The following is a 25,509-nucleotide window of genomic DNA, read 5'->3' as shown; positions in this document are numbered from 1 at the left end:
CTGACAATAAAAAAATGACAGGCAAGGATGTCAAAGAGTGCCAAAAATTAATAAGGTAAATTCAGAAGGAAAGAAACAGGATTAGCAAGACGATAAAAAAATTAATGCTGAGGGGATCTTGGGAAATATGAAGCAATGTTTCATTAATAAATTATCTGTTTGATTACAGAAAGCTCACTAGGATGTGATACAAGGTTCAATCAAGCTTAAAGATTGCAGTCTTGAATGGCTATTTCAGCCTTCAAAACTTGCAAAGTTTGATTCTTGTTGAATCTGAGTATGTGCAATAGTGGCTTTTATAGGATATCGGGAAGCAAGTTTGTTTTTCCCTTAGTATTTTCTCTTCACTCTAGATTTTTCTGCTAGTTTTTCTAGAGAATCTCTTCTTTCTTGTGTTTCTCTCTTTTTTTTCGCTGCCCTTTCTTCACAACCCATCCCCTCCTTTTATAATGGGTTTTTTGGTCTTCCCGGGGAACCGTTGGTTCCCCTGTTTTGCCCTTTTGCAAACAGAGCACGTCCTGTTTCCATCATCTCAGTAAGTCCCGTTTCCGTTTTTTTTCTCATTCTTTCCTTCTTTCAGCTCTGATTCTTTTGAAAGTTCCTGGTTGGCCATCTCCTTTGGGATGTGCTGAGGTATGCCCTTCTCGGCATCCCCATTTCTGGCGTCTTCCACTTTTCCCTTTTCTTTCCCATCTGGGCAGAATCCTGTTCTGCCATTTTTGAAAGTCGTTTGTTATCATTCTTTTTTCCTGTTCTGGTTCCCCGAGGCTTTTTCTGTTTGTGCCATGAGAGGTCGTTCACGTTCTTTTTGCTTTTGTTTCTTGTTTTCTTCTTCTGTCTTTTCCTATCGAGCTGTCCTAGTCTTCCTTTGTCTTTGTGCCTGAAGGGATCTGTGCCTCTTGATGGTTCCTGAGGATCCTTACTTCTTATCCCTTGCCGTGGTTTTTTTTTTTTTGGATACTTCTTTGTCTGGGCTTCAGGATCCTCTGGGCTTTTCTTTTATTCCCTCATGGGTCTCTTGTATCTACTACTTTGGGCTTAACTTGAATTTTCCTTTTGGGCTTGACTTATTCTTTTTGGGCTTATTTCACTATGATCCTTTTCAGACCTCAACACACCTCAATGATGGATTCTTCCCTCTTGCTGACTTCTATATTAGTGCTCCTCCCTTTAAAGATTATTTGCGAACCCAATGCGGCTAACGCGTCTGCAAACTGATTTTCGTTTCTCGGAGCATGTTCTATCTCAAAGGTTGCGAATTTCTCTTCCATTCTCTGGGCCATTACTTTGTACGGGGCTAGGCTGGGCTCTTTTAAGGAAAAACTTCCTTTGGCCTGGCAGACGACCAAGTTCAAATCTCCCAGTACTTTCAAATGTTTGACTCCCATTTCGAGCGCTGTGGCAAGCTCAGTTAGATAGGCCTCATACTCCGCCGTGTTGTTTGAACGGGAAAATTCCAACTTAAATGACAGTGCCACTGCCTTGTCTTCTTCATGATACAGAACTACTCCCACCCCTCCGGAATGGGTAGTAGAAGACCTATCAAATTTCATTACCCACTGTTCCCTGACTTCTTCTGCCATAGCTACTTCCCCTGGAACTTCATCATCCAGTGGGAATTCTTCCTCTCCTGGAAACTGCGCCAATAAATCTGCTATAGCCTGACTTTTCACTACCCTAGGTGTCCTCATTCTTAAGTCGTATTGTAATAACTGTAGCAACCACTGGGATATCCTGCCAGAGAGAATTGGCTGTTGTAACAGAACTTTAACGACATGTGACTTAGTCATCAGCCATACTTCCTATGCCAAGAAATAGTGACGCAACCTCTATGAAGCGTATACAATGGCTAGGCACGCTCTCTCCGCCCTTGGGTAACGAGTTTCCGCATCTTTTAAGGCGCGGCTGATGTAGTATATTGGCTACTCGATACCACCTCCATCTTCCTGAGCGATTAGTGTGTCGATGGCATACGAGTTGGTGGCCAGATAGAGCAGTAGTGGTCTTTTATGAATAGGAGCCTGCACTGTGGGGAGGTTCATCATTATCTGCTGTAGCCTTTTGAAGGCTGTCTGCTACGCTTCCCCCAATTCAAAACTTTGCCCCTTCTTAAGCAACTTGGTGAAAGCAGAGGTGATTGATGCCAACCCAGGGATGAATCTCCAGATATATGAGACTTTTCCTAAAAAGCTCTTCAATTCTTTTACTGTAGCAGGAGGTCTCATAGTTGCTATGGCCATGGCTTTGGTCGGATCTACATCTATGCCTCTGCTGTGAACCAGGAAACCCAAAAATTTCCCAGAGGATACTTCGAATGCGCACTTGAGGGGATTCATTCTTAACTTAAAAGCTCTGCATCTTTCAAATACTCTTTTTAACACTCGAAAGTGTTTTTCTCTTCTCTTTGACTTAACCACTATGTTATCCATATAGTCTTCTAGCTCCTGGTGCATCATGTCGTGAAATATGGCCGTTATTGCTCGTTGATAAGTTGCACCTGCATTTTTTAGCCTGAAGGGCATCACAGTATAGTAGAAAATTGCCCATGGGTGTTCTGAAGGCAGTTTTCTCTACATCCTTTGGCGCCATCTTGATCTGATTGTACCTACTGAAACCGTCCATGAATGAGAACATGGCGTTTCCTGCCGCAGAATCTATCAGTAAATCCATGTTTGGCAGTAGGAATTCGTCTTTTGGACAAGCTTTGTTGAGATTCCTGAAATCTACATAGCATCTTATCTGCCTGTTCTTCTTCTTTACTAATACTATGTTGGATAGCTAACGAGGATGCTGGATAGGCTTGATGAATCCTGCGGCTAGCAACTTCTGTACTTCTTTGACTATTTGCCCTTCTATTTTTGTGTGAAATATCCTGGCAGGCCGGGCCACCGGCTTGGCCTCTGGGTCCACATTCAACGTATGCGCAACAAGCCCGGGATCGAGCTCTGACATTTCATTGTAATCCCAAGCAAAAACGTCTTTGAATTCTTTTAACAACAGTATGAGTTCTGACTTCTCCTTTTCTGTCAGGCTTGCACTAATTGAGATGGACCTTGATTCTTGCGAGTCAGACCCTAAGTCAACCTCTTCCAACTCTTCCTCTGCCATAACCTGGATGTCCTTTTCTACCGCAATTGCCTCATCCTTCTTTTCTTCTTTTCCCAAACTTCCTTCAGCAACGCAACACACCCAACTCTTGTGTTGCCCTTTTTAGGTGGGACCCACTTGCATCTCACCCGTGGGCCCCACGCACCTTTATAATTTATAGACAATCCTGCAATCAAGGCCTTGGACCCTGATGCATTGAGGTATTTCGTCTGGCTTTGCGGCAGGCACTTCTTTCCTTTTCTTTTTTCGTGCCAGTAGCTCTCTTAAATCAGGTTCTGGGTCATCTTGAACATCCTCTCACCTAGGCACAAAGGTGCCTCATGGCTTTGCAACCGAATTTTCTCCAGATGGAGCCCATTGGTTATAAAACATGGTTTCCACCAAGTGAGCTTCTACCTGCTCGAACGGCGAGGGGTTTGCCACTATGCGTATCATCCTGCCATTCAATCTTCCCTTCACACATTGGTGGTAGGTGGACGAGACTAGTCGGTGTTTATGTAACCAAGGTTTTCCCAAAAGCACATGGTAAGATACTTCCGTTCTGATCACGTGGAAGTGAGCTAGAGAGGCTATAGGGCCTACTTTCAACCATAACTGAATGTGACCTGCGGTGTAGTTACCTCTTCCACCGAATCCCGTTACTTCCATCGGGCATCCTTGGATCTTTTTTTTTTGAAATTCCTGCGGCTTGCAAGGTGCTCAACGGAATAAGGTTTACATAAGCACCTGTATCCACCAGGGCCCTCTTGATGAGGATTTGATTTATAGACGCTGCTAAATAGAGAGGCCTCTTATGATCTGGGTGCCCCACTTCCATATCTTCACTGCTAAATGTGATTTCTATTGATTCCTACAGGAGGGCCCTGTCTTTTGGCATCTCTGCTGACAGGCATTCCACCCCTGCTCTGGAGACGATGATTACCAAAGCCTTCGTGGCTATTTTTCTTTCTTTTGCTGTAAGTCCCAACTAGTTAAATTGATTTTTGAACTTGGCACTCTGCTAAAGAGTGGTAATCGCCGCGGCAGGCAGGGCCAAGTTTTCTTCCTCGTCTTCTCCCAGGTCTGCACATATTACTACTGCTGCTACACCCTTTCCCTTGTGGTTTGGGAGTGGGTTTCTTTGGACTTCCTGCTGGGTCAGCTCTAATATGCCTTCTTTGATCCTGTGGTGCACCAGCCTGCGAAGCGCTCAGCATTCTGCGGTGGGATGTTGTACATAGTTGTGCAAGCGGCAGAAGCGAGGATCCCTCCTTTCTTCCTCCGTAGGCTCTCTAGAAACCTGGTTGGGTTTAAAGATCCCGTTCGCTATCCATTTGTCAAGTAGCACATCCAGCTCCTTAGGAGTGCATGGTAGGGGTGGGGGTGTATCATACTCCCTCCCCTCTGGTTTCCTTCTCTGGTTTCCAGTGGACACCGCCATAGCCTGCGGTGCATTCTTCTTGTCTGACTTGGGTTTCACGGACTGAGCCTTCTTTCTAGCTTTCTGCAATAGCTGTGTGAACTGGGAAATCTCCAGATTTTCTAGGACAACTCTGAACTCCCGAATCATGTTGGTCATGCACATTTCCACCAACGTCCTTTCTTCACAGTGGTCATAGCAATCAAGTGCTATGTCCCTGAACCGTTTGATTCCATTATATCCTCTCCATTCCTTTGCTTGGTTGCTTGCAGAGTTACAAGCGTCACCGTTTCTTCCCTGTGAAAGTATTTAGTGCAAAATATGTCCACCATGTCATCCCAGGTTGGGATTGATCCTGGTTTTAAGCCAATGTACCAGGTGTATGCTCGGTCGCACAGTGACTTTGAAAACTCCTGCAGACATAAGTCTTCGTCTGCTGCGTAAGGGCCAAGGGTGTCAATAAATTTGCTCACGTGCTCTACTACACTTCCCTTCCTGCCATCATACTGGGCAAAGGCCCTTGGTTCATACCTCTTGGGGTACGGCTTGCTGAGTACTTTTAGAGGATAGGGAGGTCTCCTTGCGTAAAACCTCTCCTTTGGTGTTCTGGCTCTCTCTTGCTCCAAGAGAGCCGTTATCTCAGCCATGGTGATGAAACATTGTCCTGTGTTCCGAAGGGTACCTCCTGCCAGTGTTTCTTCTCTGTCTACCACATGATCCGGGTCATGTTGGCTACCTTTTTCTTTTGTTTTGTCTGCCTTCAGTTGACGGATCTCTTCCATCATTTGTTGCTGCGAGTGCTGCAATGATTGCAATACTTCGACAAAGGTGTTGACATTGTCCACGGGGACTCTTGTCTGAGGCTGAGGATCAGCCCCCATTTTGTTGGCACCTTCCGTTTGGTTAAGTTGCTCTTGGTGAGGCGTCGTTGGCCTGGATTCTACTTGTGAGGGTACGACACTCATATTTCGTGTCGTCCTGGACTTGGGTGGCATTGTTTGCGAGGGGCTCTGTTTTCTTTTCCTTTGCCCCTGTCTGCTTCCCAACTCCCCAGCGAAGTCGCCAATTTAATGTAGGAGCCTTTTTTTGTATATGGTATATTGGGCTGCCTCTTGCGGTAATGGGCTGGGCTGCCTTCTGCGGTGATAGGTCCTAGTGTTTCTGAGTAAAGGAGTTGGGGCCGGTCCAATTGTAACTCAACTTGGGCCGGTTTGTGCACAAACTTATGCCTTGTTTGCCAGGAGCAAATTTACGGAAAGCAGAACTGTTGCAGACGAGTTACGGTAGACAGATATAATAATAACTAAAACAGAGTACTTTGACTTATTTAAATAAATGGCTATGTATTCCCTGCTAATAAAGCATGATTACAGTCATAATGATATCAATCACAGAGAAAAAAATGAAGAAAATAGTACTGGCTAATTTAAATGGGCATAAATTAAGTTTTAAGCTTAGTCTGCCGTAGCAAAGCTAAAGAGGAGAGAACGTCTCTTCTCAATGCAAATAATCCCCCAGGAAAAAGATCCTGCCGTGGGGATTAATGGATTTGAGGGAGTCGAATCTGAATGGTTATTGCCCAAAAAGAAAGAGTCCTTATTTGCGTTTTGGAAGAAGGTAAGATTTGAAGGGGGAGAGAGGGAAACCGATCTATTGGTGCATGCCCATTGAACTAACTCTCCTTTTTCTTAGTTTCCTTTCTTTTCTTCTCTGTTTTCTTTCTTATCTTTTTTCTTTTCTTCTTGCTCTATTTTTTCTTTTCACCCTCGAAAATATACTCTGTTTTTCCATCCTCTGTACAGGGCATGGCAAGAGTCTTTTTATAGCGCCTGCCGTGGCTAGCGTTTTACCGTTTTGCCCCTTAACCGCCTTTGTTTGGTCTGGGTGTACTTGCCGACCACCAGGACTGTGCGACATCCACCCTTGCCAGACAGAGGCAGGTTTGTTTTGTTCCTCTATATACTGTAACATTTCTTCCTGCCACGGTATTAATGCTTTCTCTCTCTACTCTCAGAGCATGCACCCAACGGTTTCCCCTCAAACTTGCCTCTTTTGGGTGGTCTATCATCCCAGCAGGATGTACCTCCTAAAAGAGGCTTGGGCAGGAGTCGCAAATAGATCTTTTCCCCTCTCTCCACCACCAAACCATACCCCCTTTACCTCTTACCTCTGGCCCATGGCCCCACCATGTTCTATATTGGCTAGGTACAGGCTGGTGGTGCATGGGCCTTACGCGTGCTTCCCTTTCAAATTTGTTTAAGAGTCTGCCTGCTACTCATGCGTTTGCCGCGCCTAGAGACTCTCTGTCTGCGTTTCCTGGCCTTTCATGTGGGCTTTCCTTTGGTTTTTCACTCCATTCAGGAGCTGGGTTTCGTATGATGACGGACCTTACATTTCTTTGGCCCACTTTTGATTTTCTTTATTGCCTGCCACGTTGAATTGTTATTCCTGCCGTAATAACTTAATCCTGCTGGACCTCTTTTTGGGCCAGCCATTTATCCCTTTTCTTAAAGGCCTATCATGGGCACTGTTTTGCTTTTACTCATGGGCTCCTATGTCCCTTTGGGCATCCACGGCCCGATTGTTTTCTTTGAGCTTCCTCAGCTCGTTTGTTATTCCACACTCTCATGGGTTTGTTACTAACTTTATTGGGCTTTCCCGGCCCAATAACCTTATCCTTATCTTTGGGGTTCATGGGCTTGCCATAAACCCCTTACTCTTTTAGTTTGCATTGCCTTGGGTTTACGGCGGCCCTTTCTCACTTTTTTACCTCATACTTTGCCCATGGGATGCTATTTCTTTTTTTCCTGACTTCTTTGAGCCTGTTTGCCTCTTCAAGACCCATTTATTTATTTATTGGGCCTATGATCCATTATTCTTACCGCTTGGGTCTAATGGGTTTTTTGCTATATACCTTGTCAATTCTTTGTGGCTCTCATTATTGGGCTTTTCTGTCTGCCTGGGCTTCCACAAATGACCCTCAACACCAATTAAATTCTAAAATATATATATATATATATATATATATATATATTAGAAATGTATGGTTTAAAAAAAGTGTAAGCTAACACCATGTATAATTTGAACATCTTTTAAAAAAAATTTATATTTTGAACTGTATAATTATAATTGTTTTTAATTGTATCCGTGCATATGCACGGGTTACACACTAATAATACACACTAATAAGTAATAACACTTATCAACCCAATAGCTCCATCTTCAGCTAATAAGCTACCCAACCCACGCCAATGAAACGGGCCCTAAGCGAACAAACCCAAATACTCGTAATAGAGGTTTTATTTCTGTCCTCTGTTCTAAACCACAAGCCATTTCATCTTTGGACTGCATATTCTTGTGAATATTCTTTAGAGATTTATCATCACCAACAATTCAAAGTTAAGAAAAGGTACTCCAATGGACTTTGGTTCAATTAGTAACGTGGAACATGTAACCTCACAAAGGGCTCGTTTGAATAAATTGTTGCAAAAACATGCATTTTTTAAATATGTGACGCAAAAACGTGAAACTCTGCAAATTGTGCAGTTATGAAAAAGAACTGGAAAATTGCTTTTTCTAAAATGTGAAAATATACCGATTTCAAATAAAAATTTTGACTAAAAACACGAGCTAAGGCTTTTAAAACAGCCTATTCAAATGAGCTCAATGGCTATCTAAGTTACCTTGAGAGTTTTAGAGTGGGCTTGGGCCTATTCTTATAAGACCTTCATCTATTATTATTATTAATATTTTTTTTTTGGTGAGAAGGTTCATCTATTATTTTCATTCTGCTTAATTACTTAGTAAAAAAAAGAAAAAGAAAAAAGAAAAGTCTGGTGATTCCATAAATGGCAAACAAAGCATAAGAGGGGATTTGTTTGGTTGGGCCTTGCAATATATTGTTTAGGTTGGTGGAATATTTTTCAGCCTGAAAATGCTAATAATACCTAGGCCTTGGGCTAGACTTTCACCATATGCTTTGACAAAATAAAGCCCGTTTGAAGTCTTTCATGGTCGGTTTCAAAAAAAAAAAAAAAAGTCTTTCATAGCCCATTCCAATTTCCAGCCGAACTCCGGATCTTTGGTAAGTTTTCCAATCTTTAGAATTAATGAAGATAACCATAACAAAAATAAATAAATAAATAATTAAAAGATCTTGTGGGGTTGGAATTAATGAAGTAAAACCACAAAAAATTAAAAATTAAAAATTAAATTAAAGATCTTGATTTTAATAATTTTATAGTTGACTGACTAAAGTAATCTTTGTATCGATTTTTCTTGTTTTGATTTTTGATTTTTGACTTTGTTTTTTAAAGGAGAAGATTGACTTTGGTCCTATATTTGGATTATTTGAATGGAAAAAAGGGTAGAGGAAAAGGAAATGTTCTTGGGGGTAGTGGCCACCGGCCATTTTTTTTAATATATTTTAATAGGAAGATTAAGATTTTATTTAATGGAAAGCAAATCCACCACGGACCATTTATTGCCATATTCACCCCTGTTTTACTGTGTAATCACTCACTAGTCACTATTTCAGTATTTCTCCTTGGTTTATTTTTGTTTGTAATGAAAAGTAGTGAGTTCACATTTAATCTCAATTTTTTAATATGGCAAAACAAATAAGCATATATGACATTGCTATTGCAGCAGTGATAAGAGTGGAGAGTTAAGATTGCAAAAAGAACTTATCGACAAATGGTGATCCCAATCGAAGCATATAAGTTTAGAAGCATGAATATAGATACAACAAAATATAAGATAGATAACATGGTGGGTTCTAGTTAACTCAACTGATAAAATTTCTAATGGTTGAATAAGAGATTTAGAATTCAATCTCTACTTACTCCAAAAACCAATTGGTGTCTTAATCTAATGATAAAAAATTATTATCAGGAACGGACGTCATATGTTAAAACTTTCTTTAAAAAAAAAAAAAAAAAAAATGACATGACGATTAGGTGAAAAAAAAAAGATTTGATAGGTGGGGATATGTTAATTAATTAATTGCTCAATATAATATTTAAATTTCAATTGATCTTTAAATTGATAGTTTTAGTTTTTTTTTTTTTAATTCAAAATAAAGAACAACTATTACAATTTTTAAAAATAAATCTAAAATCAAAATATTTCTTTTAAGAAAAAGGTAAAATACAAAAACTTGCCTTAGGTTTGGGTTAATGCTAGTCTAGGGACTATCAAAACTTTTCAAAAGTATTATCATAATAATAAAGTTAAAAAATATCAAATTTGCTCACAAACCATCACTTTAACATTATTTGAAAATTATCTTATTCCTATTATTTTATTTTCCATATTTAGCTACTATTTATCTACCATTCTTTTCACACACACACACACACACACACACACACACACACACACACACAAAGCTACCCAAAATACTCACACATATAATTTCTAAAATGCAGTCACTATAAAATTTATGCAGTCAAGACAAGTTATTAGAAGGAAGCAGAATACTCAAAGGAGCATTAAACTTTCAAACGGTATTAAATTTCATTTGTTCTTGGAGAGCAAATTGGATATTTTTGAAAAACTTTTTTAGTACTTAGTATTAGTCTAAACCTTAAGGATGATTTTGCATTTTACCTAAAAAAAATATGTTTTGTTTTACTCCTAACACACTAGAGACACTCTCTTGTGTGTTTCACCTCTCAACACAGATATGCTAGGAATTTCAAGCTTCATTTGGTTGGCTTAGGGAAAAGTAGTGAGATAGAAGAGATTTAAATTTCCCTCATGCATGTTTGGTTAGAGGGTGAAAAAGTAGAAGGATAAAACACTCTTTGTTTGGTTAAGAATAAAAATGAGAGAATAGAAAAGGTAACTTGTATAAATTTACTTCTAGACCCCTAGTACATTATAAAATAGTAATTCATAAGTGGAAAAAAAAAAAAAAAAAAAAAAAAAAAAAAACTTGAAAATAAGGGTATGTTGGTTAGCTGAAAAAAAAACACCGTTTTTTGTTTTTATTTTCAATTTTTAGTAGGTCTCATTACTAAAAAACTGGTTTGATTTTAGTATTTGTATTCAGTTTTCATTTTCAGTATTCTAAAAGTTGGATTTGAATACAAAAAATGAATACAACTTTTTGACATTTCATTTTCTATAAATACGAATACAGTGGCATATTCGTAAATATTTTGAAAACAAAAAGTTACTTTTTTTTAGTGATAATATGTGTGTGAGTGAGAAAAGTTACTTTTTTTTTTTTAAATAAATACTATCAAATGTGAAAATAAATGCTTTTTCCTATATTCAAATTTAGGATTTGAATATAGAATAAAGAAAATGAAAAGTAAATACATCACTTTTTGAAACCAAACAAACTCTAGTCTCTGAGATGTTTGAAAAAGAGAAAAAGAAAACAATGTTAAGCTCTTTTCTCTTCTCCTATTATTTATTTATTTTTTTTTCCAATTTAGAGAGACAACATTTTTATTCTTAAATAGTTAATAATAAATTAGGGAAAAAACCGCTAGGCCCCACCAAAATCATTTCACCCTAACCTCCCCCACAAATCACCCCTACCAATCACTAACTTTATAGTGTACATTCATCATCCATCCATCTTATAGTAGAAGTACATGTTCCTAACTTGCTTAGGACCAAAAATCTGACCCCAAAGGCCTTTAAGGGACCTTTGGCAATGATTGTGTTAATCCATTATTTGAGTGAGAACGCGGTGAATTGAAATCATTGTATAGTGCCAGAAAGTTCTATAGGCTGACCTCTATTTATTTATTTATTGTTTTTTTTTTGGACAAATCCTAGACTAACAAGTAACAACACACTGGCCTTTGGTTGATAAGGAAAGACAGAGCACAGTCTTTGGTAACACAGTGTTTGATATGATACCACTCGACTATTTTTTTGATAAATTATATCACTTGATTTGATCATATATACTTGATTTGTAAATCAAGCAAAAATCTTCCTAAGGTTCAATTCATCGTGGTAAAGTCCACATATTTCTTCACACGCATGCCAAGAATCTCATTGTTGCGGTGGATCCACGGCGTGTAATTATGTCTATTTTTTCGTACATTAGACAACCATGTGGAATTTGTGACAAAAAAAAAACTGTGTGTGTGTCCAAAAAAAAAACCTATTCAGTTAATCTAAAAATATTACAGTGAAGCGCTTCCAAAAAAAAAAAAAAATTGGTACAGCGAAGCCGCCCACATAAATCATGTGTATTACCTGTCAGGTTTTATTTGATCTTGTGTGAAATATAAACGAAATTAAGACTAGGGTTCTTGTACTTTTGTGACCTCTAGCTTTCACTTCGATTGCAATTTGTCTGACCCATAAAAACAAAAAGAAAAAGAAAAAAAAAAGATTAAGAGAAATCAAGCTGTCAATTTAGAGGGAGGGGCTCCATTTGCATATCTTAAGGTAGACAAACTTGTCTGATAACCCTTAAAAGATACGGTTCATCTCATTTTTTACATTCATATTCCTTTTGCAACAAGTAGAGCAACTCTTGTTCTTTGGGGGATGTTTTACTTTTACTTTTACTTTTACTTTTATATTTCATTGTACTTTTAGAAAGAAAAAGTAGAATGAGTTAACCGAAAGAGTTGATTACAGGATCAATAGGATCAATTTGGGTAGGAAACATATAAAATTTTGAAATATTAAGAGAGCAATGTTGGCTCTTGCGTGCTGTATTAATTAATTAATTAGTCTTAATTAGTCATTCAAAGTCTATGTAGTTATTAGTTTGAAAAATGCAAAAATTTACTACTATTGTTAAAGCGGCTGTCCTTTTTCTTGATCGTGGTTGAATTATCATAAGTAAAGTGGAAACATAACAAATTAAATAATGATTGCTACACGCGAGTTCCCCCTTTTTTTTTTCTCGGGAAAAAATAATGATTGAGGCATTATAGTAAAGATACGGAAAGCTCTTTTAGGTTTATAACATTTAAACTCAAACATAAAATAAATACAACAATGTATACTTTGTTAGAAGTATTGTAGCCTAAAGTAAAACCTAATCTCTGAAACACAAGTTTTTTATTTTGTTCTACAAGCATATGGGTAATGTATCTACAATGAGTTTGGGCCTCTTGAATCTTGTTTGTAGAAAATTGCCTGTTGGACTTGCTAGTAGGAAATTCAAATTCAATTTATTAAACTTAGGGTAAACTATATATTTGGTTTTTAACCTTTAAACTATATGTCAATTTAGTCCCCAACGTTTCAAATGTGTTAATTTAGTTTTTAACCTTTTGGTATTGTGTCAAAAGGGTCCATGCCGTTAAGTGGTGGATGGAAAATATTGACATGGCTAACGGTGATATTAAATTATTATATTTTATACCACATAAGCTACCCCGTCCTTAAATTATATTTTCTTTTCCTTTGCTTTCCTAGGAACCAAAGTACCAAACATGGTTTAATTTAACACTAAGTTGAGTTTTGAATTCTAGGTTCCAAATCCATTACTTCTCTGCCACTTTCAACTCTTAATAACAACACCAGCTACTAACCTCTTTCAAAGAAAAAAAAAAAAAAACGCCAGCGATCAATTCTATTACGCAACAAATAGATGAAATTAACTACAAATAATAATAACATAAGAACAAAGACAACAAGAGATCTAGGATTTTGCACAAACGGAGAGAAAGAGAGATTGGACTTGACTTGAAACAAACCCGAGAAGCTAATTGGAGTCATTGGACTAAAATGAATTAGGGCTTCCTAATTATCTTTCTAGAAAAAGGACGAATGATGCGAGATAAGGGTAGTAATTAGAACTGATTTTGGGGATAAGAAATTGGGGGAAATATTAAAAAAGAGACACAAGCATCATATTTTCTTAAAATTTGTTAGAGCCTTTAGCTATTCCTCTGTAGGGAAAGCCTTGTTGCTTATATTGATGCTCATCTTGCTCAGAATCTTCAATCCTACCAAATTATTAAGAGTACATGAGTCTCTCTTTTGAGGGAAACACATTCCATCAAGAAACTGTGGTGGCGGGCCTTGGAGATTATTGTTGATGTTGCTTTCTAAATCACCAACTACAAACCCCTCGAGGACTTGGAGTTTTGTGAGAGAAGCTATTTCCTTGTTCATGCCATCTAGCGAGTAACATTATGAGTTTGAGTTTTGAATTTTGGGTATTTAACCCATATTTGGTTATGAGAATGCAAAGGAAAGAAAAGTACAGAAAAAAGAAAATTACTAATCTTTAGTTTTTGGTAATGAATATCAATATAAGCTAAATCTTTTTTTTTTTTTTTTTTTTTTTTTTTTTTTATAAATAAATTTAAGGACATGTGACAACTTACATGACATAAAATATAATAATTTAATATCACCGTTAGCAATGTTAGTATGCACCACTTAACGACAGTGACTATTTTGACATAATATTTAAAGATTAGAGATTGAATTAACACTTTTAAAATGTGATGGACTAAATTAACATGTAACTTAAAGGTTAGAGAGTAAATAAGTAGTTTACTTTTTTTATATATATATATTTTTTTATGATTAAAATAAGTAGTTTACCCTTAAACCTATATTAAAAAAAAGTGGAACTATTAGAGTAATAAAATATTAATTAAAAATGGCAGCGCTTAAAGTACCATTAGTAGGAGAAGTTGACGTAACCTTACCAAATGGGCTGGGCCCTAGCCACGTCCAGCCCCAAGTCATACGTAAGAACAAAAAAAGTTCAATTATTTTTGGATGCTCTAATGTCCTTACCAATGGGGATGAGACGTAGTGGCGTACGTCATGATAATTGATAACCCACTTGCTGTATCTAACTTGTCAATATTATTAAAATCTTAGGCTTTTGATATGACAATTTCTCACCACATTAACTTAAGAAGTTGATCCTAAAAAAATATTTACTTGGTTGATAACTTAGTTGGTCACACAGAATTAAGTAGATTTATTTGTTTATAGATAATCTTAGGCTGGGCCCTAATCACCTCCATTCATAACAAAAATGGATGGTTCAAAACTCCTAGTAATCATTTTGGGGTAAATTTTGAATGCTATACTTTGTTTTGGTGTTTTGGTGTCCAAGAGTGGACATGTGTCCACCATCCAACATGCCTAGTGGTGTGGCTTGTGTCTAGTGGGAGTTTCCATTGGACACGTTGGATGATGGACACGTGTCCATCATCCAACGTGTCCAGTGGAAACTTCCACTGGACACAAGCCACACTCTCTAAAAATTATGGTCTACATTATGATATTATTAGAATATATTATGATATCAAACTCAAGATGGAAACTTAAAGATACATTGAATTTGGAATGTAAATTGTAAACTTGTAAAGGAAACCATGACCATGAATGATAGGATTAAAAGTGGAATGAACAATGAAATGTGTGAAAACAGAACACCCTATTTTGCTGGGAGTTTTTTTAAATATATTCCTAATCCTAATCCAAGGCCTTACATAATTCATAAACTCAAACAGATTTAACAATACAATACTTAAAAACAAAATTTGATTTCTTAATTATTTTTCCATTTCTTTGTAGCCAAAGATGGTACATGGAAACAGTAAACACTACTACACTAATGGTTGTTTACAAGGTACTCCCCTTCAGATCACCCATTCTCCATTTCATAGCTTCATCTCAGTTACATAGTTCATTCTTAAATAAGCACATCTTCATTAAAGCCAACCAAATTTTCTAGCCAAAGGACAATCGGTCAAAAATGCGACTTTTGCATACTTTTTAGGAAAAAAAGAACCAATCAAATTAGACAAAAGGAATTAGCTGTTTAATTTCAAAGTTACTACATTCTATAGAATCAAGATTCATATTCGATTGTTTCTCAAAAAAAAAAAAAAAAAAAAGATTCATATTCGATTTTTTTCTTTTTTCGAAAAGAAAAAAAAAAAAATCATATTAGAATTAAGAGTACTAGATCGAAATATTACCACCAGACTACTAGAGTGATGTTGAAGAAGCATGGGAAATAAACAGATCAAGTAAAGACGGCGAAGCTCCATTTCAGTCTTGGTCAATAGACTCAATAGCCGCGTTGAAATTAATAAAAACTAAATTATGCATGGCCTACATAGGAGAAGGCTAATTGGCTAAAAGACATTTTGATTCTCAAACAGGACATCCTCTTTAAAATGATTACATGTGATTTTGGTAGATCCAATTAAGGAAGACGAATGTGCCTTTGTTTTCTTTATTTTATCTTCATTCATCCCAAAAGAATAAAAATTTATCCATTCATCCCTAAAAAAGAAAGGAGTAAGAAAGAAGAAAATGCTTGAGTGAAGAATTTTTTCTAAATAACACTAAATGCACAAAAAAATTGATAATATTTTTTACAATAATTAAGTCAATAAGTTTGTACCGATTCATTTATATAATTTTTTTTACTTATTATTAACCATCTATCGCGTCATTAAGTGTCAATTTTTTTCTTTTTTTGTTTCTAGGGACTTTCTCTGTCTTTATTATTCATTAGGTTCTTAGTCACCTTGTCCTTGTCATCAAAATCTGGGCCACGTGAATACGTGGAAATGAATCCTCATGTATGTGATATGTCCCATTGTCAATTTACTTTGGTGACAAGTATTAATAAATATTACCAAAACTTTTATGCCAAAAGAAAAAGATTGATTGTGAATTTTTGACGGTAACTATTAACACAGTTTGTCAACCATGTCCATGAACCGAATCTTCTTCTTTGTCTTTATTCGGGTCAACTCATCCAAACAAAATTTGAAAATGTAAGTCTTTGCATCAATAAAGTCATGCGAATATCACGTTCTTTGCCGTGACTCATTTGCCCAAGTGATCATCCATTAGGGCATATAGTGGCAAAAGTAAGAAGGTTTTTTGGCTTATTCTTTTTCAACAAGAGAAGTACATATACATTGGAATGTTTTTAAGGGCGTGTTTCATGTGGGGGTTTTCTTGAAATGCTACCTAACAGGTACCAAGGTCTTGCAACTAACATGAAAAATTGTAGATTGTCATTAGAGCATGCCACAGGTGATGAGACTGGTCGGAAATGCTTCATTACAAAACGGACTAGCTAGGAGCCAGCTTAGTATGTGAAATCATTGTGATTGAAAATGAAGATATCAAAGTATTGAAATACGTGATGCGTGACATCAGTAGGACTTGCAATGAATGTGGGAGGAATCAGACATTTCTGTGTAGGGTCGGAATTATGATATTGATAAACTAGTCATGACAAGTTCATGAATCATGATGTCAAATCTAATCTTTAAAAATAAAAAAAGGATCGATAATAATAACTTTAATTTTTTTTCTTCTAATCTTCTCTTTCTTAATTACCCCCACAAGAACTTTTTTGGCAAGATTAGGTGCATGATTTTGACACCAAATAATTAAAAGGAATCTTATTGATATAGTCACTACTTTGAAATCTTGTTTAAAATAAAATTGTCTAAAGCCACTTTCTTTCTTTCACCCTTAACTCTTTATAAGTTGTTTCTCACCAAAACAAAATAAGAAAAAAAAAAAAAGAACTCTTTATAAGTTGACATCAAAAGAAAAAGAAAAAGAAAAAAAATCTTTACAAGTAACAATTAATTAGTCACTATGGTTAACACCATAAATTAATTGTTAATTGTTATAAAGATTGACGTCTTTGGTATTATATTCAAAACACACACACATAAATACTATTTTTTTTTTTTTTTTTTTTTTTTTTTTTTTTTTTATATAGAAAAATTTATATATACTAGTTGGTAACTGTGCACAGAGAAAGTTAACATAAAATATTTGTTTTAATTATAAGATAATTTATGTGTATTATTTAAATAAATTACATAATTCATTAAAAATAAATTATGTGATTAAAATTATACATGGATGATCTCTTTAGCTACCACATGTTTAGAGCCGAAAATTTTCTTTTTCAAAACTGATAATGTAGACATGCTGAGTGAAGGAGTCTCAATTTTATACATTTGGCATCTCGTATACGTATGTCGGATCCATAACATAATTGATGTCTAATAGTCCCATGAGGGTCATGGTTTTCTTCTCTCAATTTGTCGTTGTCCATAGACCGTACTTAGGCTAGATGCCTACATGATGAAATTAATACATAGCCCATCTTACATAGCCCATCTTTTGACTATCAGATCTCAATTAAATATAAGAAAGTAAGAATCCTATGACTTGAGTAATCTACTTCAGGATAAAGCCGCAGTATGCTAACACATATCTTTTGCAAAGCTTGGGGGTGGGTCGCAAAATCAAAAGTTTCACTACCTTTAGATTCTTTACCCGTTCATGGGCTATGATAGTCATGAAGTAAAGAACCATAATGGAGCTTCCACCCACCCCTAACTAAATTGAACCATAATAGATTTCTTGGATTTTTTTTAAGGTAGTATAAAATTTTAATTTATGACGTTTATTCTATTATGATAGTATATTTTGGAGTTTTTGATGGTGTAAATGTGTATATACAAATGATCGTCCAATTTTGAGTTGAGAAAAATGTTAGGGTTAATAATTTACATGATATTGTGAGACCATTATATAAATTCTAAGAAAAGAAATAATAAATTATATGATTATATATATATATATATATATGTTCATGAAAAATGTGACATGTGACATTGATTTATTGGTGGGTTTTTGTTTATTTGTAAAAAAGGAACTTCTATTATATCGTTTGTTTGTTTGTTTGGTTTTTTTTTTTTTTTTTTTTGGGAGAAGAAAAGTATTTTGAAGTTGATATGTGGAATTTCTTAAAACTAGACTGTATAAAATATAATACACGCAATTTCTACTTACAGGGTGAGACACACTATTATGTGCGCACGCTTATTATCCTAGTCTACCTTTTGCTTTTATGTAGGATATGGAATTAATTAATTCCCACTAATCACAAAATTTAGATAAGTATAACTATTCCCTTTCTCTACCAAAAGAGGAAAAAAAAATGTTCACTTTTATAGATAAGTATAACCATTCCCTTTCTCCCCCCCCCCCCCCCAAAAAAAAAAAAAATCACTTTCAAAGTAGGGGTAGGGGACTTGTTCTTTTATTTAGTAGACACGATAGGACTAAGGGGCTTTTAGGAGTTTGGATAATTCATCATGATCTAAACTAGCTTCCAAAATTAAAGTATCATATAGTTAATTTTATGTTCTCAAATATCATAATGAATATTCTTAGGCTATAGATTGACCCAGTTAATTAACCAATTACTAAAGTTGATTAATTAGTTTAAATTACATGAAAATCCAATTAAGGCGCAGTCAAATTATCAAACTAAAATTAAGTGCAATGGAAAATAAGTTTGACATAACAATTTGATCATGATGAGGAAAACTCTTGCAGGCAAAATCCCATCAGATGAATTCAGGTTACTTCTCTTGAAGAATCCACTAACAAGAATAGATGTTACAAAACCTTACCCTATCCCGAAGTACATACCTACCGTAACACCTATTAATTTACAAGGAAGTTAGCTCTAATCCTTAATTGAACTACTTTTTGTAACAGACTTCTCCTTTGCACAAATCTCTTATTTCTAATTAATAGCACATCAACCATTTTGATTGTTGTAGTTTTGTAAAGTTCTTAAATCCATGCTTTGATGAATAGGTAGAAGCTTGATACAAAACCCTAGGCACACAAATATTATAGCAACTCCTGTTATGCGTGTGTTTTTATCTCTATGATTACGGCCATAAAATATGTCTTTTATATCTTTTGGAATCTTAATGCACGAATTCCTAGAAAGACCAATTCATCAAGGGTTGAAATAGAAGATTATTGTTTAGTTTTTTTGTAGCTCAATGGATTAAGAGGTATCGAGATGGGTATCAAGATTCATTTATTTTCAATAAGTTGACAGGTATCGAGACCTATAGTTTCAGCTTTTCTTGAGCAGTCTTGTGGCTTCAATAATACCACTTGTTAACACTTGTTGTACTTCTTGAACACATTATAAACTAAGACTTAATCATAGATGAAGTACATTTTAATCTTACATATGCCAATACACAAGAATTTTTTTTTTTGAAAGAGTTTCAACCTATATATATATATATATATATATGATCCTTACAATGAAATATCATTTATATATATTTTTCGATATTTTAATTATATATATATATATTTATATAAAGAAACTGAATTGTTCACGTCGGAAAATGCCATCCAACCTTTTTCCTTCATGGTTTAAACTTTAAACTAACAAAAGTTTTTTTTTTTTTTTTGAGAAAATTAAACTAATAAAATTTGACTTACCTAAAAAGACAATCGTTAATGAATATCTCAAGCTTAGCTTGTTAATATGCTCGTTGAAATTCAGTCATTAATAAAAACAGGTTATGCTTGAACTCAAGTCCTTAATGAATAAACCTTTAATAAAGTCAAAATTAACTTTTATTTTAAAATAATAAAGATAAGACATTTTTTTATTAACACATTTCAAAAAAAAAAAAAAAGCATAAAAATGCAGTTCTCTTATGTCTTATAAAAATTAGATGCTTATTAAAATGTAAACTAATAAATTAGTAAATTTTTAGGATATAGTTTAGTAGCTAAGCTAAAAGGTATATACAGCTATAAAAATATAAGTTTCTTAAGTATAAATCTAATTAAGTCCATTTACTTAAATAGCTCAACAAAGCTTATATAAACCTATTAAGCCTATCTTAACGAACCAAGCTTGACCATAGAAAATGAGTTCAACTTGAGTTCGCTAATAAAGGTAGGAAACAATCAAACAACCAAAATCAAACGACTTAGGTTTTGTCATGGGTTGGACGGTTTGTACCATTTTCTCTAATTGTAATTATAAAGTATCAACAAAAAAAAAATCCAAATTCTTCAACACGGTGTTAAGACGGGATTATTTATGCAACTAGATTTGACTTGCAATTATAGTGTGGATGAGATAAGTAACAAACTAACCAACAACTTGTGGATGAGATAATTAACATGCTAACCAACAACTTTTGTTGTATCCTAATATCTATAATACAAGTATACAACTAAAGCTGCCTTAAAAATTGAGGTATAAACGTCATTCTATTCATAAGAGGTGCCCAAGTACAATGTAAACTCTAAGCATTTTTCACAACTCCTACTCATATCTTCCTGTTTATGAAAAGGAATCACAAACACACACGAAAATAGGAGAGAACAGTAACCCAAAAAAAGAAAAAAAGAAAGAAAGGGGAAACATGTACACACACAGGTGTTTTACAAAAAGTTGTAGCAGGCCCCGAAAACACCCCCATTCATAGACTCTCAGCTGTTCGGTGTTTATCACGTGCTGTTGGGGGTCAAATAGTAAAAACAGCCCCCCCAGAGCTTTTGGGGCCAAATCGCTATTTTCGTAGTTGGCATATTAATGCCCTCTGAGAGTTTCTTGTTTATTCAGCAAACTTAATTCGCAGCACTCGTTTTCCAGCTGCTAATAGTACAACCTCTTCTCTTTGCTACAACTCACTTTTCATTCACTTTAAGTCATATATCTTCACTTGCTTTTTTCAATCAAAGAAGCAAATGGAAGAATCTTCTTCATCTTCACCCCCATCCCCACTTCAACAACGGCTTCAATACTTAGTTGAAATCAGGCCTGAATGGTGGATCTATTCCATCTTCTGGCAAGCTTCCAAAGACAGCAATGGCCGTGTTGCTTTGTCATGGGGTGATGGGTACTTTCGTGGCACTAGAGACTTTGTTTCCAAAGCAACAAGCAACAAAGAAGACCAAAGGAATATTTATAAGGCCCTGACCAAAGGCAAGCAAGCTCTTTTCGATGAAGAAATGGACGTAGACAGACTTGTAGAAGGCCATGTTACTGAGTCTGATTGGTTTTACATCGTCTCAGTGACGCGCACATTTGGTCTACGTGATTGTGTTCTTGGGCGTGCCTATGGTACTGGTGGGTACATTTGGCTGACAGGTGATCATGAGCTTCAATACTATGAGTGTGATAGAGTTAAAGAAGCTCGTGGCCATGGGGTTCAAACTTTGCTCTGTATTGCAACTTCACGTGGGGTTGTAGAGCTTGGTTCCTCCGATGTGATCAAAGAAGATTGGAGCTTGGTGCAATTTGTGAAGACCCTTTTTGGTTGTGAAAGTACTTCTACAAGTACTGCCTTGGTCTCAAAGCAAGGCAATAACCCTGAGGGTCAAGTACCAATTGCAATTAGCCGTGATGTTTCATTCCTAAATATTGGAATGAATTCAGTGACTCCGAAAGAATGGAACTTTCAAGGGAAGCAATCAGATAGTGATGCAATGAAAGAAGGTGTTAGTCTTGGCCGTTCATCATCTGATTCAGGAGAGCCTTCTGATTCTGATGGCCTTTTAGCCTTTGAAAGGACTGAGAATAGGATCAAGAAAAGAGGAAGAAAGCCAGTAATTGGGAGAGAAATCCCAATAAACCATGTTGAAGCGGAGAGGCAGCGCCGAGAGAAGCTTAATAATCGATTCTATGCACTCAGGTCAGTGGTTCCTAATGTGTCAAAGATGGACAAGGCTTCTTTACTTGCTGATGCAGTGGTTTACATCAAGGAGCTCAAGGTCAAGATTGATGAATTGGAGGCCAAACTTAAAGCACAATCCCAAAAGATTAAAATGAGTCTTGTGAATGGTTTTTATGACAAGCCAAACATAACCACTATTGGTGATCATAATAGGGCAACAACATCATCAAGTTTTTCTGTTCCTTCGATGGAAGTGGAGGTGCAGATTGTTGGATCGGAGGCCATAATCCGTGTACAATGTCCCGACGTGAATTTCCCATCTGCGAAATTGATGAATGCGCTTAGAGACCTTGAGTTAAGAGTTCATTATGCAAGTGTTTCAAGTGTGAAGGAGATGATGCTTCAAGTTGTAGTGGTTAAAGTTCATAATGGATTTGCAAGTGGGGAGGCCATGAGAAGTGCTATTCTACAAAAAATTCAGATTTAGTTCTGTTATCATATGAGGTTGATCATCCAACATCACCTCCTATTTTGTTTGCAATTAAGATAAGCTCATGATGGGGCTTAATTTATGATGCTTTGCGAAGTTCATATTAATAATGAACTAGAGTTTATATTCTGTACTTTTTTTTTCCCCTTAAGTTTGTTTTTAGATGGAGTGAATATTTGTAAGTTCAGATAAATGTAAACTATTTTGCCAAAGTTGAAGAAGTTTTCAAAGGGATCACTTGGAACCAAATCAAGACATAACATAAACAAGTCATAAATTTAAAAAAGAAAAAAGAAAAAAAAGAAGATGATATAAGACCAGGTAACTTTCATAAATCATAGGGACGGAGCTATTATTGGACCTGGGGCAGTGGCTCCACCAGATTTTTAATTTTTTTTAATTTTTAGTATATATATAATATATTATTTTTAGCAATTTGTTTCAATAAAATTGCACTTTGCCCCCCTTAACAATATTATTGATATTTTTAAATGTTATAAAAAAATATTAGCCCGACAACAAAAATTAAGCCCAAACAACACGCCAAAACAAACACAAGAATAAAAAAAGAAAAAAAAAAGAAAATCAAAGCTGGTTCTAATTAGATATCTACCTAGCCTAGAGTAGGAAACACCCAACTTACCTCACACATATAATAAAAGGGAAAAAAGAAGGTGATTTCTAAGCCATTAAAAAAAAAAAAAAAAAAAAAAAAAAAAAAAAAAAAAACCTAACTAACTAACTTATGGTTGAACACAAAGGAGAGGAATTCGGCAGTCAGCAGCAGAAGCAAAGGCATCCTCACATAGCATAGAGCACCTAAGCAAAAGCAAGGAGTCAGGAATGCTACAAGCCTGGGACGGAGAGACTCAAAGCAGAATAAACTAGAGTAGAAAGAAAGAGTTAAAGAAAGGTAAAAATCTGATTGACCCATTTTTGTCTTTAACCTATAATTTATATTCTTTTATATAAAAGAAAAAAAAAGTTGTCATCTGACAAACACAACGCCACACGCAACAATCAACTCTTATTGCCATTGATGTTTTGTAATATTTATTTTTTTGGTAGTTTTGTCTTTAGCAATAGCCTGTGATGTTTTGTGATAATTTTTTTGTAGTTTTGTCTTTAGTGTTTTTGTATTTTAGTTAGTGTCTAATAGACCTCACACATATAATATATTAAGATGGCGAGTTCCATTTTCATAAATAATTGCATTGTAATATTTTAAAAAATAATAATTTTGTGTATTTTTCTTTGTTGATAGTTTATTAAATAAATGTTTATTTGGAGTTTCAATTTTTTTTGTTTTGTTTATACTTCTGCCCCCTAACTCCAAGTTCTAGTTCCGTCCCTGATAAATCATAAGTGCATCAATTTAAATCTAATGTAGCTGGCTGGGATTCTTTTCTTGATTTTTTAGATTGGGAATGCAGCCCTAATAAGACCCATCAAAACAGAAACCTTGGTCACTCTTGGGGTTTCATTTTATGTTGTAACTTCTAATTTTGGTTTTGGTTCTTTGCTGTTTAGTGGTTTTGTGGCATGTATCGATGTTCTCAATTACTTTGTTTCGCAGAAAGAGAATGAACAATGGAATATTAAGTGGGTGCCTAGCTAGTATACCTCTCGGAAATCTGTTCCTAAGAAATTGCATTTTGAATACCATCGATCCGTAGTTCATCAAGCTAATGCTGCAATCAACAGCGGATTCGTAACAAGATTTAATACAGGTTATTTTCCCATATTTAACAGAATATTTACATATGAAGTTGTAAAGGAAACGATTTGTCAAAGTTGAAGAAGTTTTCGAAAGGATCACTTGCGCAACCAAATCAAGACATAACGTAAATTAAGATATAAATTCAAAAAAGATGATACAATATCAAGATATATTTCATAAATCATAAGTAGTGTTTCAATTTAAATATAATGTTGCTGGTTGAGATTTTTTTTTCCTGATTTGTTAGGCTGGGAGTGCATCCCTAATACTTAACAAAACAAAAACCTTGGTCACTCTAGGGGTTTTAGTTTGTATATATATTGCAAGGCTGCTTCTTCTGTCTTCCTGATTTTATGTTGTAATTTTGGTTTTGTTTCTTAGTTGTTGATTTTTTTTTTTGGAAGGTGCGTTGTTGTTAATTGTTTTTGCGGCATATGTATCCATAAAGAGAATAATACGAAATTAAGTGGGTGCCGAGCTAGCTAGGCTGTTCTTAATATAAACTTTGCATGTTGAATGTTGAATGCCATTCATTGTACATGTTAGTATTTGGATATTGGCTAATTCCATGGGATAAATATAGCGTTTAATGGTTGTAATTTATTGGAACAAAATTTGGTCAAAAGCTATTGTGAAAATCTGAAGGGCAGAATTTAGTTCAAGCAAACTGAGGCTTGCTCAAGCAAACCATTAAAAGCAGACATAAAGTTGTTGAATATTTCGCTTGAATCTTAGAGTGAAATTATCAGGTTTTCAACTTAAATTCTACTATAACACTGATTTGTGCCTAACCTAAACTTACCTATATAATACACCTTAAGCATGAAATTTTTTGGGGAAGAGAAATAGAGAGATCAGCCACACAAAGTAGATCTTGAAGCTTTTCTCCTTGATCAAAAAATGAGAGAAACAAGTTGTACGTGCTCTTAATACACCTTGATCAGCCTTAAACATTTCTTTAAAACCACATGAGTTCACTACAGTAAATCTTCAATGAGTTCCGTGGAGTGTAAGATGCTGCAATTTGTACAGACAAGGTTCATTTATGGAGAAGATCACTATAAAAGAATTCTAAAGGTTTTGGGACTATTATGGTAAGAAGGTAAGTTGAACATTTGCAAAGGTTACATAGAGAGTCTAGGGCTATTAAGGTTTTGTAAGTATAAGCTATTATTGCTTGTTAAGGTTCATAAATGTGTTGGCAAAGCCTAATTCCAAAAAAATGTCAAAATTGGGTTGCATGAATAAAATTTTGTTAGCATTTAGTATATATATGAAAAACAGGTAAAAAAGGAAAATATTTCAATCTACTCAAAAATGATGAGTT

General features: G+C 35.4%; 2 protein-coding genes across 2 annotated transcripts; one reads left to right on the top strand and one right to left on the bottom strand.

Annotated features, from left to right (window-relative positions):
• Window positions 1–1,109: 1,109 nt before the first annotated feature.
• On the bottom strand, window positions 1,110–1,691 carry LOC115962298. The gene has a single exon (XM_031081207.1). It carries the CDS (start codon window positions 1,689–1,691, stop codon window positions 1,110–1,112), a length of 582 nt encoding a protein of 193 aa, XP_030937067.1.
• A 19,220-nt stretch (window positions 1,692–20,911) lies between these two features.
• Window positions 20,912–22,643, top strand: LOC115977923 (transcription factor MYC2-like). The gene has a single exon (XM_031099952.1). The coding sequence runs from the start codon at window positions 21,044–21,046 to the stop codon at window positions 22,457–22,459; it is 1,416 nt and encodes a 471-aa protein (XP_030955812.1). The 5' UTR covers window positions 20,912–21,043; the 3' UTR covers window positions 22,460–22,643.
• The last annotated feature ends 2,866 nt before the right edge of the window (window positions 22,644–25,509 follow it).

This window comes from Quercus lobata, chromosome 2 (assembly GCF_001633185.2).
Source record: "Quercus lobata isolate SW786 chromosome 2, ValleyOak3.0 Primary Assembly, whole genome shotgun sequence".
Classification (NCBI taxonomy): Eukaryota; Viridiplantae; Streptophyta; class Magnoliopsida; order Fagales; family Fagaceae; genus Quercus; species Quercus lobata.
This window is presented reverse-complemented; position numbering and strand designations above follow the sequence as displayed.